This window comes from Pseudonaja textilis, chromosome Z, assembly GCF_049901715.1.
Source record: "Pseudonaja textilis isolate UNSWEBS1 chromosome Z, rPseTex1.2, whole genome shotgun sequence".
Lineage (NCBI taxonomy): Eukaryota > Metazoa > Chordata > Lepidosauria > Squamata > Elapidae > Pseudonaja > Pseudonaja textilis.
In genome coordinates, this window is record NC_142008.1 from 134,562,179 (window position 1) to 134,578,199 (window position 16,021).

The following is a 16,021-nucleotide window of genomic DNA, read 5'->3' on the forward strand; positions in this document are numbered from 1 at the left end:
CATTAAATTCATTTAATCAGCATAAGCCAGTGGTGCACTAGCTAATAGTCTGTCCGGTGTCAAATTAGATTTTGTACTTCAATTAATAAAAACCAGCATCTGAACAATACTTTATCCCCCTTTCAAGGTATAATCTGCATACATTTGAATTAATTAGCCATCGCATGCGAGCAGTTACCATGTTTTCTCCACTGCTAGTCAATTAACTAAAGTATGTAGGAAGCACATCACAATAGTAATGGAGGACTTTAACTATCCTGATATCAACTGAGAGACAAACTCTGTACCAAGTGGAAGATCAAACAGGTTCCTGACAAACCTAGCACTTGTCTCCCCCCGCCCCCCTCCAAAAGAAGGGAACTAGGGAATCAGCCATATTGGACAATTCTCATTAACAGAGATGAAATGATAGAAGATGTTGAGGCTAAAGGAACCCTGGGGGGAAGTGATCATGCAATATTGGAATTCAACATTATGCAAGCACAAGTCATAGAACAAAGTCAAAGTAGAATCTTGAACTTTAAGAGAACTAATTTCAGTAAACTGAGATAGAGCTTGGGAAGGATTCCATGGATGAGTATCCTCAAAATGAAAACAACTCAAGAAGCTTGAGAAATTTTGAAAAGTGAGTCCAGACTACCACAATACCAATGAAGAAGAAAATAACAGCTCTCAAGTAAACCACCATGGCTGCATAAAAAACTCTGATAAATTGAAAGATCCTTTTGTTTCTTCTTCACTAGCAATATGTGGGCTTAAAAGGTATTCAAACAGGCAATCTGTCCATAGTGTATACTGAACAGACTTCGGTCTTAAAGCTGTTTTGTCATGAATTGAGGTCTATCCTTTGGTACTGAATGGTATTTCAATAACTGCATTACTTTTTTCATTCTTATCCAGACTTTTTTTCAACAGGATGGCAAATTTGCTATGGACAAATCGGTATTAAAGCACATATCCAACCAGTGCATTATATGTGTCCAACTTCCAACTAAAAAGGAGTATGGGTGATAGATCGTGATAGAGACAGGAAGATAGAGATAAATGTAGTAGATAGAGAGATAGAAAGAGAAATCAATACAGTAGATAGATGATAGATAGATAGGTAGAAAGTGATCAACACAGACAGAGAGATAAATAAATACAGTTGATAGATAGGCAGAGATTATGCCAGACTAATCTTATTGCATTCTTTGGCAAAGTGACAAAATCAACGGACCAGAGGAATATTGTCAATATAATTTACTTGGACTTCAGTAAGGCGTTTGATAAAGTAGACCATAACCTACTATTTGATAAAATAGAAAAATGTGGGTTAGACAGCATCTCCACCAGATGGATTCATAACTGGCTGATTAACCGCACTCAACATGTAGTCCTCGATGGAACTGCATCTACACAGAGGGAAGTATACAGTGAGGTACCTCAAGGCTCTGTTTTAGGCCCAGTTCTCTTCAACAACTTTATCAATGATTTGGACAAGGGGATAGATGGGGAACTCATCAGATCTGCAGATGACACCAAGCTAACAGGAATAGCCAACACTCCAGAAGATAGGCTTAAGATACAGAAGGATCTTGACGGACTTGAACATTGGGTGCTACCTAACAAAATGAAATTCAATGATGAAAAAAATAAGGTTCTACATTTAGGCAAGAAAAACAAAATGCACAGGAACAGTATATGTGGTACCTTGATCAATAGTAGTAACTGTGAGAAGGATCTTGGAGTCCTAGTGGACAATCACTTAAATAAGAGCCAGCAGTGTGCTGCAACTGCCAAAAAAGCCAACACAGTTCTAGGCTGCATAAACAGAGGGAAAGAATCAAGATCACATGAAGTGTTAATACCACTTCATAATGCCTTGGAAAGCTACACTTGGAATACTGCATCTAGTTTTGGTTGCCATGATGTAAAAAAGATGTTGAGACTCTGGAAAGAGTACAGAGAAGAGCAACAAAGATGATTAGGGGACTGGAGACTAAAACGTATGAAGAAAGGTTACGGGAACTGGGTATGTCTAGTCTGATGAAGAAAGTTCATGATAGCAGTGTTCCAATATCTCAGGGGCTGCCAGAAAGAAGAGGGAGTAATTATTCTCCAAAGCACGAGAATCTCGGACAAGAAGCAATGGATGGAAACTAATCAAGGAGAGAAGTAACTTAGAATTAAGGAGAAATTTCTGGATAGTTAATAGTTAATCAGTGAACAACTTGCCTCCAGAAGCTGTCAATGCTCCAATGGATCATTTGTCTGAAGTGGTGTAAAAAGGTTCCCTGCCTAAGCAGGTGGTTGAACTAGGAAATCTCCAGGGTCCAACTCTGTTATTCTGTTAAATGTTAAAGCATTTCCAATACTCCTTTTTAGCTGGATGTTGGGCTCATAGAATACAGTGGTTGGATTTACTCATCAATATTGGTTTGAGTATTAGACTACATTCCTTCAGGAAGAAGATACTGTCTGGATCCTGCACTGGATATGCACATCCCACCTAAAATAAAAGGGAATCGTTTTTTTGCCTTCAGAACTTTTATCTCTGTTTTAACTGAGTTGATTGAAAACTGATTTGATTTACCCTGTCTTCTTCCTTTATCTGGAGGATGCCTTCATTCCACTCGATGAACTTAAAAATCCTGCTTACCCTTAATAAGGTCAATGAAAATATTTTGTAATCTACTTAATCTGGGGTTGAATGACTATGTCTCTGGCACAGAAAGGCAATTGTCAGAATTTGGACTTTGTGATGATTGTTTCACTTCTGTGCTTCTTCCTTGCCCATGGCTTGCTGATCTTCACTACTGTGCAATACCATGAAAGCTCTTGCTTCCTTGGTGGAATTAAAGTCATCATCAGTTTTCATCTGTTGTCACCTCCTGTTTGCCTGCTGTGACAGGGGCAACCTTGTCTCTGTTTGAAAGTTTGCCTGCTGCTAAGATCAGTTTCTGACAGATGCTAGATCAGAACTTACATAGCACACAAACATGCTGAAGATGACTCCTGGATAGAGGGATCACAATCTCTTATTCTTTTTCACACAGAGAGATGAACACAATTAGGGTCAGGTCTCACCTAATGTAGAATGAAGGACTGCAAAGAATCAAGGCAGTTCCATAAAAATGACCAATGTCATTTCTAGCAATATTAATTTCAGATATCATTGATAGTCTAAAGTTAATTATCACTATATCCAGAGTTAACAACAGCAACAACCTAATATCTTCTTAACCATTTATTTGGTCATGCAGTTAGCATGAGTGATTTAAAAAAAAAGCAGTGTGGACTCTGAGAATGTTTGAATAGAATAATAGAATTAATAAAGATTATGAAAAAAAATTGCTGATTTATCCATAAACACTGATTTGGATCTTGAATACATGTAGTCCTTGTCCATTGTCCCAAAGGTGCTTTTCAAGAGGCAAGTAATTTTTCTTTCAAGATGTCTCGCTACTATTCCAAGAAGCTTCTTCAGCTCAGGATGAGCTTTTTGGATGAGAAGCGAAACATCTTCAAAGAAAAACAAGAAAGTCTAGTTGCCTCTTGAAAAAGCACTTCTGGGACAACCATGACCTGGATGACTGAGAAGCTCCATAGTCATTTTCCTTGTTCATTGGTTTAGCAACTATTCAAAGTTGCAACAGCACTAAAAAAAGTGACTTATAACTACATTTACAAGCATTGCAATATTCCCATAGTCTTGTGATCCAAATTTGGGTGATGGGCAGCTGGCATGTATTTATGGTAGTTACAGTGTCCCTGGCTCATATGATTGCCATTTGTGACCACCTCAGCCAGTTTTGACAAGCAAAGTCAATGGGGGAAGCCGGATTTAACAACTGCATCATTCATTTAACATCTATGGCAAGAAAGGTTGCAAACTCAGGCATGACTCACTTTACACCTTGCTGAGCAACAGCAATTCAAGGACTTCCTGTACTGCAGAGACTGTATCTAAGCTGTAAAACTTTGGATGATGCCTAGATGGCAGCCATAGATTTAGAATTTCTTGCCATGTAATGTTTATCCAGCCAGAGTTTTGCAAGCAGGATATTGTAGCCCTAATCCTAAAAGATGCAAGATCTTGGTTTTTAGCCTTCTTGTTGTAAAGATCCAAGTTGCTTGTCCAGCATGATACACAGTTCCTGGATAAGCACTAATTATGCAGCTTCCTGATTGTAAATTAGCAGCCTGGACTCTCCTGACACATGTCTCCTGAGACTTACCTGTGTCTAAAATCCAATAGTGGATTTGACAGGAAAACTCTTTGAAGGAAACAGAGATGGAGAAACTGCGAAAGGAGCATTGTATGGGTATTGGTAGCAATTTCCTATCCAATTATATCAGTGCTGAATTTGTGACCCATCCCTATTGAACTCAAGAGAGTTGGAGTCTGCAGAGTTTTTGAACAGGAAAGAGGCAGGATACAGGTAGTCCTCAATTTACACTCACAATTGAGCCCAAAATTTATATTGCTAAGCAAGGCAGTTGCTAGGTATTGTATGCCACATTTTACAACCTTTTTTGCTATAGTTGTTAAGTGAATCATGCAGTCATTATCTAGCTTACCCATTGACTGCTTGTCAGAAGCTCCCTACAAAAGTTGCAAATGACAATCCCAGGAGCTCAGGACACTACAACCATTCTAAATACACTTTGATTGCCAATGATTATGTGACTATGAGATACTGAAATGGTCATCAGTGTGAGAACCGGTCATAAGTCATTTTTTCAGTGTGGTTTTAATACTGAGCATCCATTAAACAATTAGTTATAAGTCGAGGATTACCTGCAAGCAAGCTGAGTAGAAAGAATATGATTCTCTTTTATATGAAAATTTATTTGGTTTACACAACGGTCAGCTATGGTTGGCTAATACAGGAGTTGCCAAATTCCATCTTAACCTCAGATTCTTCATTTGAACACCACCACCCCCATTTATTATATGGTAATGATTTAATATTTTTGTTGTTGTTGTTCAGTCTCTAGTTGTATCCAACTTTTTGTGGCCCCATGGACCATAGCATGCCCGTTTCCCCTGTTCTCCACACTGCCTCCTGGAGTGTGCCCAGATTCATGTTCATTGCATGCACGGATGACATTATCTAACCATCTTATCCTCTTCCATCCCCTTCTCCTTTGGCCTTCAGTCTTTCCCAGCATCAACAACATCAAGCCCTTGGATGTTCCCCTCAATCCCTCAGGGTTGATAATGATTATTTGGGGAAACTTCAGGCTAGCAGTTCTTCAGTTAGGCCAGTAGTCTTCAATTAAGCTTATAGTCTAAAACAATGTTTCTCAAACTTGGCCACTTTAAGATGGGTGGACTTCAACTCCCAGAATTCCCCAACCAGCTAAGTCTGTCTGGGGAATTCTGAGAGTTGAAATCCATTCATCTTAAAGTGGCCAAAGCTGAGAAATAATGGTCTAAAACTAGACCAAGGTTTACAATGGGGAAAATCTTTCTTTATAAGATCTCTGACTAGAGACTTATTATTTCTATGTTTCAGATGAAAATGTTGCAGGAATTTGATGCAAGTCAATTAATCCCAAGCTTTACATTTTTTTTTTCTATTTATACATATTTGGAGAATGGGAAATAACTTGAAACACTTGATGGCCACTTCCACGTCCTTCCAATAAAACCCTGTAAAATAACTAGTTGTCATTTGGTGCAACCTCCCTTAAAAGAACAACCTGAAACAACGAAAGAGCAACTGCAGCCAAATATTGTGAGACAGAATGATAGCTACGGGGAGAAAACATGGTGGGGTGGAGGATACTGATGAAAAAGCAAAAGCTGATAAGGGAAACATAACTTTCTTGTGGGGGGTGGGTGAGGTAATGAAGCTGGGGAAGCGTGCACATAATGTAACAGTTTTGAAAAGAATGGACTGGTGATGTTGGTGGAGAATCCAGCTTCTCTCCAAAATCTCAACTGCTCAAAATCAGCTGTGTTCATGGACTGTCTTCTGGAAGGAGGTATTGTGGCAGGTTTTCTCAATCTGGGAAAGGCTGATCTAGATAGACTGGACTACAGCTCTCAGAATTCCCAATCAACTTGGCCAATGGGTATTCTGGATTATGGTCCAACAGATCTGGAAGCATCAGGTTGGGAAAGGTAATACGAGATAATGCTGTCCCGCAAACAATGCATGCTATTATTAAGGTACTAGAATGGAACAAATGGATATCTTGGTAGTTACTAGGACATTGTCTGTCCATTTTGATCTCAGGATCAGGCTGTTATTTAGGTCAGTTACATATTTGCAACTGTCTTCTTTATCCCCCAAAAGTGGCAGCTCTACATTTTACTAAGACAAAGGTTATGGTGGTATTAGTGATAAGGGTGAAAAATAATGTATTTGGATATAAGCTTAGAGGACAGAATGCAAGCTTTGCAGAAATAGACAGGGGAAAATGATGTTGATGTACGTATACATACCTTTTCGGATATTTCCATCAGGTGACTGCCCAAAATCACCTGTGGAGAGGAGGAAACAGGCTCGGTCACGATTATAGCGCTCTCGGCCACCAGGTGTCACAGGTGACTTCTCCTCAGGCGACAGGGCCTGATCAATTGTGGGGCAGTCTTCATTAGCCAGGGCTGCATTTGCTGCATCACCGTTTTGCTTAGAATCTGTAAAGGAAAAGGGGAAGGGGAGGGAAAGAAAAAATGTAGAGCAGATCACTGAAATACCTTCCAAATCTAAATATCAACCAGTAGGGAATTCAAACCAAATTTGATGCTCGTGTTTTACAAATGTCTCAGAAGCTTCTGATAGTCTTTGAGGAAATGAATGCTTTTGGTACCTAATTCAGGAGAACTCTGGCTCTTCTTATGTTTTTAAAAGTACATTATATGTTTTGAAAATCTAGGGGAAAATTTAAACTGTTTCTCAGATTGCTTTGTGAAAATTCCAGTGAATAGTCTCCTAGCCCAAATACCTTAAACCTTTTTAAGGTAGTACATATTACTGGGAAGCAAGATGTAAATGATTCCTTATAATTCTAAGTGACAAGCAATTAACATTCAAGTTTCAGAAGATTTTGGTCAAACATAACCTATGTTCAAAAATTAATGTTGCCTATATTTCACTCACAGAAAAAGGGGGAGTTTTATGTTTAATTGATTTGCTGTTATAGTTTGGCCTAGGCAGTACTCAGTTCAGTTGATGTACATTAAATACCAATTTAGCCATCATTTTGCAACCTAGTCTGTGGCTCAAGAACACTAAAATGAAAGTATTTATCATTTCTTTCAATAGGATTTGTGTTGAGAATGGGTTCCCATCCATATTCTACTAAAACTCTTGTGTCTGTGACTGGGAGAATTGGTGCAAAGCCTTTTCAACTAAAGTACCTCAAATGGGTTAATTTACAGCATGCATCCCCAAAACCAGTACCCATGACACCCATGGAATAGAAATTTGACCAACTTTATAAAATGTTTATGACATAAGCATGATCACAATGCAGTTTCTGACATCATACAAAATGTCATAAAACATTTCCTGTGCTGATGTTTGACTGTGCTAAATGGTTCAACACGGGCTACCTTTAAGGTAGATATATCCATGAATATTTCCCTGAATTTTTAAGAAATTTTCAGGTATATTTAGAAAGTGCAATTGTTGAAAACATAGAGGAATCTCATAAGCAAATACTGCTGAAGCAATCATGTAATAGGTCACAGCTCTTCTAACAGTTATTTTAAAATAATGATTAGGTTTTTAAGGAATCTATCTCAGGAACTACAGTCTAATGTTACATCCTGTAGTGGAAATTATGACAGATAGACTTCTGTCCAGCTGTCTAATCAATTAAAATCTGTATTGGAGAAGGTTCCCCGAAAACAAGCAAGCCCAAAAGAGCATTTTTAGTGTAATTCACTAATCAATTTCAAAAGAGACAAAACAATCTGCCTGAAATTGTTAGGGCTACCAAATTTTAAAAATGTACAAATAAAAGTATCCATGGGTAGGATGCAAATAAAACATGTATAATGATGTCATTATACAAATGCTGCGACTTATGTACTTGAACCAGACATTATGACTCAAGTGAGTCACATTTGTGTGATGACATCATCGCATACATAGTGTCACTGCAGTTTGCTGCATAGCATATATATATAAGAGATTTTGGGTTTCCTCAGGAAATATCAAAATGTGAAATAGAAAATTTATTTTAAGCTGCATTTTCGTATCTTGTCCTGATCTTTAATATAAGCTATGTATAATCAGGCCCTTAGGTATGATCATACAATCCTGTGGAGGAATTTATTGGTGGTTTTATTTTTAACCAGATAATATCACTTGACATTTGAATGGATGAGGCTATCAGAGGTTACTTGTCATATATCATTATGTTGTATCTTGTGAGGGAATTATTATAGAAAGATCCAAGGTTGATAGAACAATTTTTCTTAGGGAAGGGGGTAAAATTTGTTGAAATGTTGAGACACTGTTGAAGTAGAAGGGCACTGCTTCGTACAGAATTAGGAACTAGCTGACGTGCCCTTGTTCAATTGGTACAGTCTCTGATTTTGATGGACATAATGGGGTATGGCCTATGACCCTTACGCAATCACATTTCACACAACAATTGAAATAGCAACTGAAACGCTAGCTAAAGTTCCAATCTACCCAGTGACAAAATACATGCTTGAGCACTGGCAAGCTCTCCGTGCTGAAAGAGATACGCTTCTTTGAGCAAAGATCTCTGGAAGGCTTTCGGGCCCCAATAAACAATTGTATGTATTCTGCGCTTTCATCCACACTGACATGAAACCTCTGTCATTCCTAAATTTAATCGTATTACATCTTTCCTTGCTCTTTTAGCAGATAGGATGAATAACTTTTTCATTCTTCCTACATGAACAATTGTCTCATCTATGCTTCTCCTCCCGGCTTTCCCTCCAAACTAAAGTAATTGATTTCATAGTTCTTGCCCTCCAGAAATTTTTCTGCAGCCTGCATTGATTTGTCAGCTGACTAAATATTGTACATCTCCATGGAATTCCCTTATGCCAAAGAAAAGGCCCTGGAACAGTTTGAAAACTGCAAGGAGCCCTAAAGATATCTTGTTCTCAACTTTTTCTCGTACATTTGTCTTTCTGACCCTTTTAGCATCTATATAGCTATTCTTAGAATTTCTTGTCAACAACCTTCTTATGCACTTGTGCCCAAAGCTAAATAAGCTATCCCAACTGAACAGTAACTAAGCCAAAATAAAATACATTATCTTTCTCTGTAACAAGATGTACATTAATCTCTCCTTAACAAGATGTGGAAAGCGGCAAGATATCCAGGTCATATTCAACTCTTTGTATATCTTTGAAATCAATTCCATTCAATCTGAAATAGAAGAATGGTTTAAGTATGGTACCACAATGGCATAATCATCAATTTTAATACATGGCAAACTAGAGTGGTTTGGTCTCTTTGCAACTTTAAACAATGGATTGGATTGTACTATAAAACACTGTATCTGTTTTTTGGGGGGGGAGGGGGAGAGAGGGCTGGAGTGAGGAGGATTTGCTAACCTTGTGAAATGTTTTGATGAAGATATTCTAGCCCTAAGGTGAAGTTTGAAAAGATGGCTGCCATTTGAGTATCATTTATAAGCCATCTGTACAATTGTTTTACTTATTTGTTTGTTCATTTATTTATTAAATTGATGTGTAGAGTCTGTAAAGACTCATAGATCAAATTATGCCCCCACTGTATAGGTATTATGTTTTAACTGCATTCAAAGAGCCACGTGTGTATTCAGTTACTATCCCCATTGCTATTCAGATTATTGTGTTTCACAGAAGACTGTATTAAGGCTACCAGAACTGGGATGCCAAATCCGGTCTGTAGTGGAGAGATGCAGAAAGCTCTCTGGTAATTGTCTAGTAGCCATAGGCAACATGGACTCAAAGGAACTCATTAAATAAATCTTTGATATCTTCTGGAACCAATTTTACTATTGTTTTCCAAGTTCTTTTTACATTTTAATTCCCCCTTTCTTTTCAGATCCTTCCAAATAAGCACTCATTCCCTAAATGTTCATAGATTGTTTTTTTTTTAAATGACCATTCCAAATAGTAATGTTTCCAAAATAAGTCCTGGCAGTTCTGTATTTATTTAGAATAACTTTCCTTTACAGAATTGGAGTGAATTTTTTTTTTGTTTCAAATATAATTAAATAGATTGCATTAATTCACAACCTCAAGATTGCCCAATTTTATGATTATTGCTGTCCCTGTGAATAGCAGCCTGACATGCAAAGTTAGGGCTAGTCAAGGAAAATCTGTTGCCAAAGGAAGAAAATAAAAATTCCCATATATAAGCACTCTGCTACATTTAATGGCTGCCCCTCAGAATACCAAAGGAGGCAAGACCCTCGGATTACTACATCTTTGATCAATTTTGATCCACAAAAATTAGCGTGCATAATAATAATAAATAATGCTTGAAGGAAAGGCCTTCTGAGGTAATCCCACCACTGATATTAATCATTTCATATATTGAAATGAGAGCATAAATTGAGTTGAAAGAGTTGCAGGCAACTTGTTGCCATGGGAACCGAAAAGCATTGGGTTATCAGGCAACTCAAGTGGAAAATGTAAGGCTGTTAGTGAAGTAAAAAAGAGACTAAGGTAAAATTAAGCTGGGCATAAAGACTGAGGTTGCAGTTGTCAGATGCTGTTTGTGCCGTGCCCTGACAGCAATAGCTCCAGCAACCACATCCCCTTTGGCCTCCCCTGCTATGCAGTGCATAGCCAAGAACCTGTTAAATTAAGTGAATCCTTGCTTCTCTGCTGTATTTGCTGCAAATGGGCTTCCTGGCCCAAAGGACTTGGAGCAGATGGAAAGCAAGCTAGGAACTGATTGCAGATACTGCAGGCCTCTTATCACATAGTCTTCTCTTCCTGCCACTTCTGCCTTGTGGTCTGTCTTGAGGATCCGTTTAATGAGTGAATCCCAAAGGGATGTGTGGGTAAGGATGCGCAGTGGTTGTAGCGATTGCTTTGCTTCAGGTTGCTCTTCCACTGCAAACCAAATTTCTTCTGGGTCCGGAATGTTCCAGAGCTATTAAGTTTCCTGTCTACCCAACGCTGCTCTGCTTGAAAGAATTATCCCTCTTTATTTCTATTTTTTTCTATTAAGGCAGTCCTGTTTTAATCTTGAACTCAAAAGGCCTTCCTAATCCACCATAACTAACCCTCTTTCCAAATAACAAACTATTGCTGAAAAACAGTGGTACAATGGTTAAGGGATTGACACTGAGGAAACCCATGTTCAAATCCATCTTCAACTACAGAAGCTCACTGGATAACTTCGGGTCAGTCACTGCCAACCCAAGTACAACAGAATTATTGTTGTTATTTGGGGAAAAGTAGGAGAGGAGTACTGTGCAGCTCCTATTTAAGGTAGGATATAAATCTAAGAAATAAAGTGAATTGGTTACCTCTTGATCTTTTCCTCTCCTGTTGTTATGGAACCCAAACCATCATATCAGTGTTTCTCAACCTTAGTGACTTGAAGATGTGTGGACTTCAGTTCTCAGAATTGCTGTCCGTGGAATTCTGGGAGATGAAGTCTAACATCTTCAAGCAGTCAAGGTTGAGAAACACTGTTTCAATTCTCAGTGTTTACTAAGGATGTGCATTATACTTCCCTTCTGGGGTTTTATTAGTAAATTTTCTGTTCTTGCTAGCCCATAACATACTGGTCCAACCTTGAACATGCTGGTTATTTGGGATATTCTTTCCCAAGACAAGATTGTAGGCAAGATGCATTCTCTTGACTTTCTCAGATCAGCAATCTTTTTTATCTACTGAAAGGAAAGAAGAGGCATTAAGAAGCACTGCATGTTTTGGCAAACGCTTTTCCATTTAAACTCAATACCTTTCTCAACAAATCAGAACAACAGAGTTGGAAGAGACCTTGGAGGTCTTCTGGTTTCATCTTCTGCTCAGGCAAGAAATCCTGTACCACTTCAGACAAATAATTGTCCAATCTCTTCTTAAAAATCTCTAGTGTTGAAGCCTCTACAACTTCTGGAGGCAGGTTGTTCCACTGATTAATTGTTCTCCCTGTCAGAAAATTTCTCCTTAGTTCTAGGTTGCTTCTCTCCTTGATTAGTTTCCACCCATGGCTTCTTGGCCTGCCCTCAGGTGCTTTGGAGAATAGCTTGATTCCCTCTTTTGCAGCAGCCCCTTAGATGTCAGAACAAGGCTATCATGTTACTCCCTTGTCCTTCTTTTCATTAAATTAGACATACCCAATTCCTGCAACCATTCTTGATATATTTTAGCTCTATCACTAATGATTCCATTGTAGCTAAAATATTCCCATGAATCTAAGTCATCTATAATTGCCAATATCATCCCCTTTTCTCCACGGAAGAAAAAGAATAATTATTCTCAATCAAAAATAGCTTGAATTGCCAAAACAGGTTCTTTGATTTTTAAGTATGAGTCATTTTGGAAGGACAAATCCTTCCAAACCCATAGCCAAGATGGGATAACCTAAACTGTTTTCTAGAACAACACGTAGGTCTTTTTTTTATGCAGCAGTAGTTTTTATGCCACCTCCAAGAGTCAGCAGTTCAAAATATAAAGAGAGAACATGGCTGGAGAGAAGGACACCCTACCAAGCAAATCCATAAATGTCTTAAGAATACAACACCACTTTAAAGACCTGGGTTTGGTTATCATGCTACTAATGGACAGAGGCTATCAGTTAAGAAGGTTTTCATAATGCACCTTCTCTTACATAGTCTCTGCCAAAGTGAGAAGACCCAAATTCATCTATTACAAAGTGAACCCAGACCTAATAATGCCAAAGGTCTATGGAGATTCTCAGTCATCCAGGTCAGGGTTGTCCCAAAGCTGCTTTTTCAAAAGGCAACTGGACTTTCTTTGTTTTTCCTTGAAAATGTTTCACTTCTCCACCAAGGAGCTTCTTCACTTCTGAATGAAAGTGCAAAATGTCTTCAAGCAAAACAAAGATAGTCTAGTTGCCTTTTGAAAAAGATAAATTTTATTGTCATTTTTTCCTGTGAAAAAACCACCCTTGAGACAATAATGCCAAAGATGATTTTTTTTGCCCAATTTTTATTACCTTCCTATATTAGCATTAATTTTGGTCTACTGCAGCCCAAATATTTTTTTTAATAGGAGAAAGTCTTTTTTAGCTGCCTTAGGGCTTTTGACAAGCTTGGCCCAAGACAGTTTGGAATCAGGGTTGGGATTCTACCAGTTCGCACTTATTCGCTACAACTGGTTGTCAACATTCCAAGCAGTTCGGAGAACCGGTTGTTAGAAGAAATTACTGGCCTAATCCTGTAAGGAAGGCAGGAAGGAAACATTCTGGTGTTGCTTACAGAAACTGCCTCTCCATTAACCCTTATTGCATTCTTGGCAGGACTAGACTTCCTGTCTCTGGAGCTTCTCTGGAGTTTTTTTCCCCCTCCTTTGCTGGAACTTTGCTTGTGTGGAGTGACCATTCAAAGTTCCAATGGCTCTGAAAAAAGTGACTTATGACCATTTTTCACACTTATGACTATTGCAGCATCCCCACAGTCATGAGAGGCCAGGTGAGGAGATGTGTGCCTCGATGTGAGTGATATTTTGTTGGCTACACCCAGCCAATAACATGACCACCAAGCCATGTGCACCCAGTCACATGACTACCAAGTCACGCCCACCACCTAAGCCACACCCACAGAACCAGTTGTTAAAAATTTTGAACCCCACCCATTTGGAATCCATTCTGATATTTCACCTACAGGAATTGAGTGAATTGCTGGTTGAGCATTACTTCACTCCTATCACCTGGGATGCAGGCCAAGATCCTGAGCCAATGCATTTGTCTTGCAACAGAAGGGAACAGCTGTAGCCTTAAATGCCATTGCTGTTCCCCAGTATGTGCTGTCTACCTGTTTGCCTTATTCTATCACATGGGTGTCAAACTCTCAGCATCACATTGCCATCACATGATGTATCACGTTTATCCCCTTTGTGGAACTGGGGTTGACATGGCCTATGCATGATGCATCAAATAATAGGTCAGACCTGTCTTTGGTCAACCTTAATATAGCTATCCCTCCAATCCAAATTCTATTAAATAAATAAATCTAGGAAGCATTTCTAATTCAAATATCTTCACTGTCCCTTCTTTTTCACTGGGATGATAGGATAAAATCTGTGGAATGTATTAAAGTTATCAGTCTAGGAAACCTTTCTAATCCAAATACAGTCTTAATCATTCCGCGCCCCCCCCCCTTTTTTTCTGAAGAGATAAGATGTAATTTGTGGACTTTATTATACGACCATGAGGTGTTAATAATAAAGATAAGAAAGGAGCCTCAAGACCACTGTTTCTTAACTATGGCAACTTTAAATTGGGTGGATTTCAACTGGAGAATTCTGGGAGTTGAAGTCCACCTATTTTAATGTTGCCAAGGTTGAGAAATGCTGCTCAAGATAATATATTTTAGTGCCATTAAGTATGTCAGTATGGAAAACAGCCAGCTCTTGTATAATCCGTGAAGAGGGCTTTGGTGCTCAATATGTTTTGGTTTCAAGAAGTTTTTCGCTTCAAAATGCTTCATATTTCCAGTATTTGCCTCATAGCTAATGAGTAAAGAAATCTATTGTTTTGCATTTGGGAGAACTCCTGTCTACCATGGGAAAGTAATGGGTGAGTTTTAAAGCTAAACATTTGGATTTTGAGGAAAGGATCAAAAATTGGCCTTGGCACTCTCTTGTCTCTGCTGTCCTCCAAGTAAGGGTTATCCAAGCTTGTGAGTTGTTTTCCAAATGTTTTGTTACCGAGCTAGGTAACATCTTCAGCAAAGTTTAGGGGATGTCAGTGTTCTTCTGTTTATAAGGGCTTCAGATGTGGCTGGGTCAAGTGAGGGTCTTGTGAAGGGTCAGCTGTGAGTCATCAGAACTGCCCCATCACAAGACCCTCGCTTGACACAGCCACACCTGAAGCCCTTATAAACAGAATAACACCAACAACCCCTAAACTCTGCTGAAAATGTTACCTAGCCTGGTAATGAACCATTCAGAAACCAACCCACAAGTTCAGAGAATGAGCCCCCACCCTTATCCTACATCTGAGCTACAGCTATTCGCCACTATTGCAATCCTCCAAGTAAGTCACAGTCAGGCTGGTATGCCTAAAACAGTGTCCTGCAAAACAGGAGTAAAAGAGTTCCATTTTATGAACCAGTTGTAAAATATTTGGTGTTACAACTAACTTCTATGTCAATGATTAATAACTGGGCTAGATTTAACACAGATTATGAGGTCTCATATTACTTATTGAATATTACTTATTGAATAAGAATCCATCTTTAATTTCCTGTAAAAACAATTATGATTAACAGAAAAACAGAAGCTAGAAATGGTTCCTCTTTAATGCCTTGAAAAAGGCAAAATTACTTCCATATATAAGGGCTGCACCAATCCAATATTGCAGTCAATTTTCTTTAGCTGCATATTGTTGTGGCTCATGGAGATCTTCTCACAGCAGATACTCCAAAAGATTACTGGGATGAATAGTTTGGAAGTATTTTGAAGTGCTGCAGGTCAAGTAGCTTTCCATTGCCAGTAGATCCCAACTTGTCTGGCCCCTTATTTTTCATATTTCCCAACTTCCTCAAGGGTACATGAGGGTTAGAGGGTTTCCTTCCATCGTTTGCAGTCCATAGGACCTGCTCAAGTGGCTGGTAGTTGGTTGCTTTCTTTGCTACAAAGAAATATATGTGCAAGAGTAGAATGAGAAATAGAATTCTGAGGGCATTTATGTCACTATTTGAAAATGCTGTCAAGAGTAGAAAGGATAAAGGAATTGTCCTTGGAAGCAAGGTGAACTAAAGAACTAAAAATTCATCCTTCGGTCATGGAAAATTTTATTCTGTGTCTCTTTTATTCGGCAAGATCTTTCCACCTATGCATACTTCATGATCTTAAATAGATATGGTCTCCAGATGTTTCTGAATTAAAACAACAGCTTTCAAC

The 16,021-nt window shown here is 38.6% G+C and overlaps 1 protein-coding gene across 2 annotated transcripts in view; it reads right to left on the reverse strand.

Annotated features, from left to right (window-relative positions):
- LOC113443601 (voltage-gated potassium channel KCNC1-like) overlaps positions 1–16,021 on the reverse strand; it is a 49,221-nt gene that overhangs the window by 15,422 nt on the left and 17,778 nt on the right. For both annotated transcript variants that reach the window (XM_026711943.2, XM_087917644.1), the window contains exon 3: positions 6,440–6,634. In XM_026711943.2, coding sequence (XP_026567728.1) covers positions 6,440–6,634 — 195 coding nt within the window. The remainder of the gene's footprint in view (positions 1–6,439; positions 6,635–16,021) is intronic.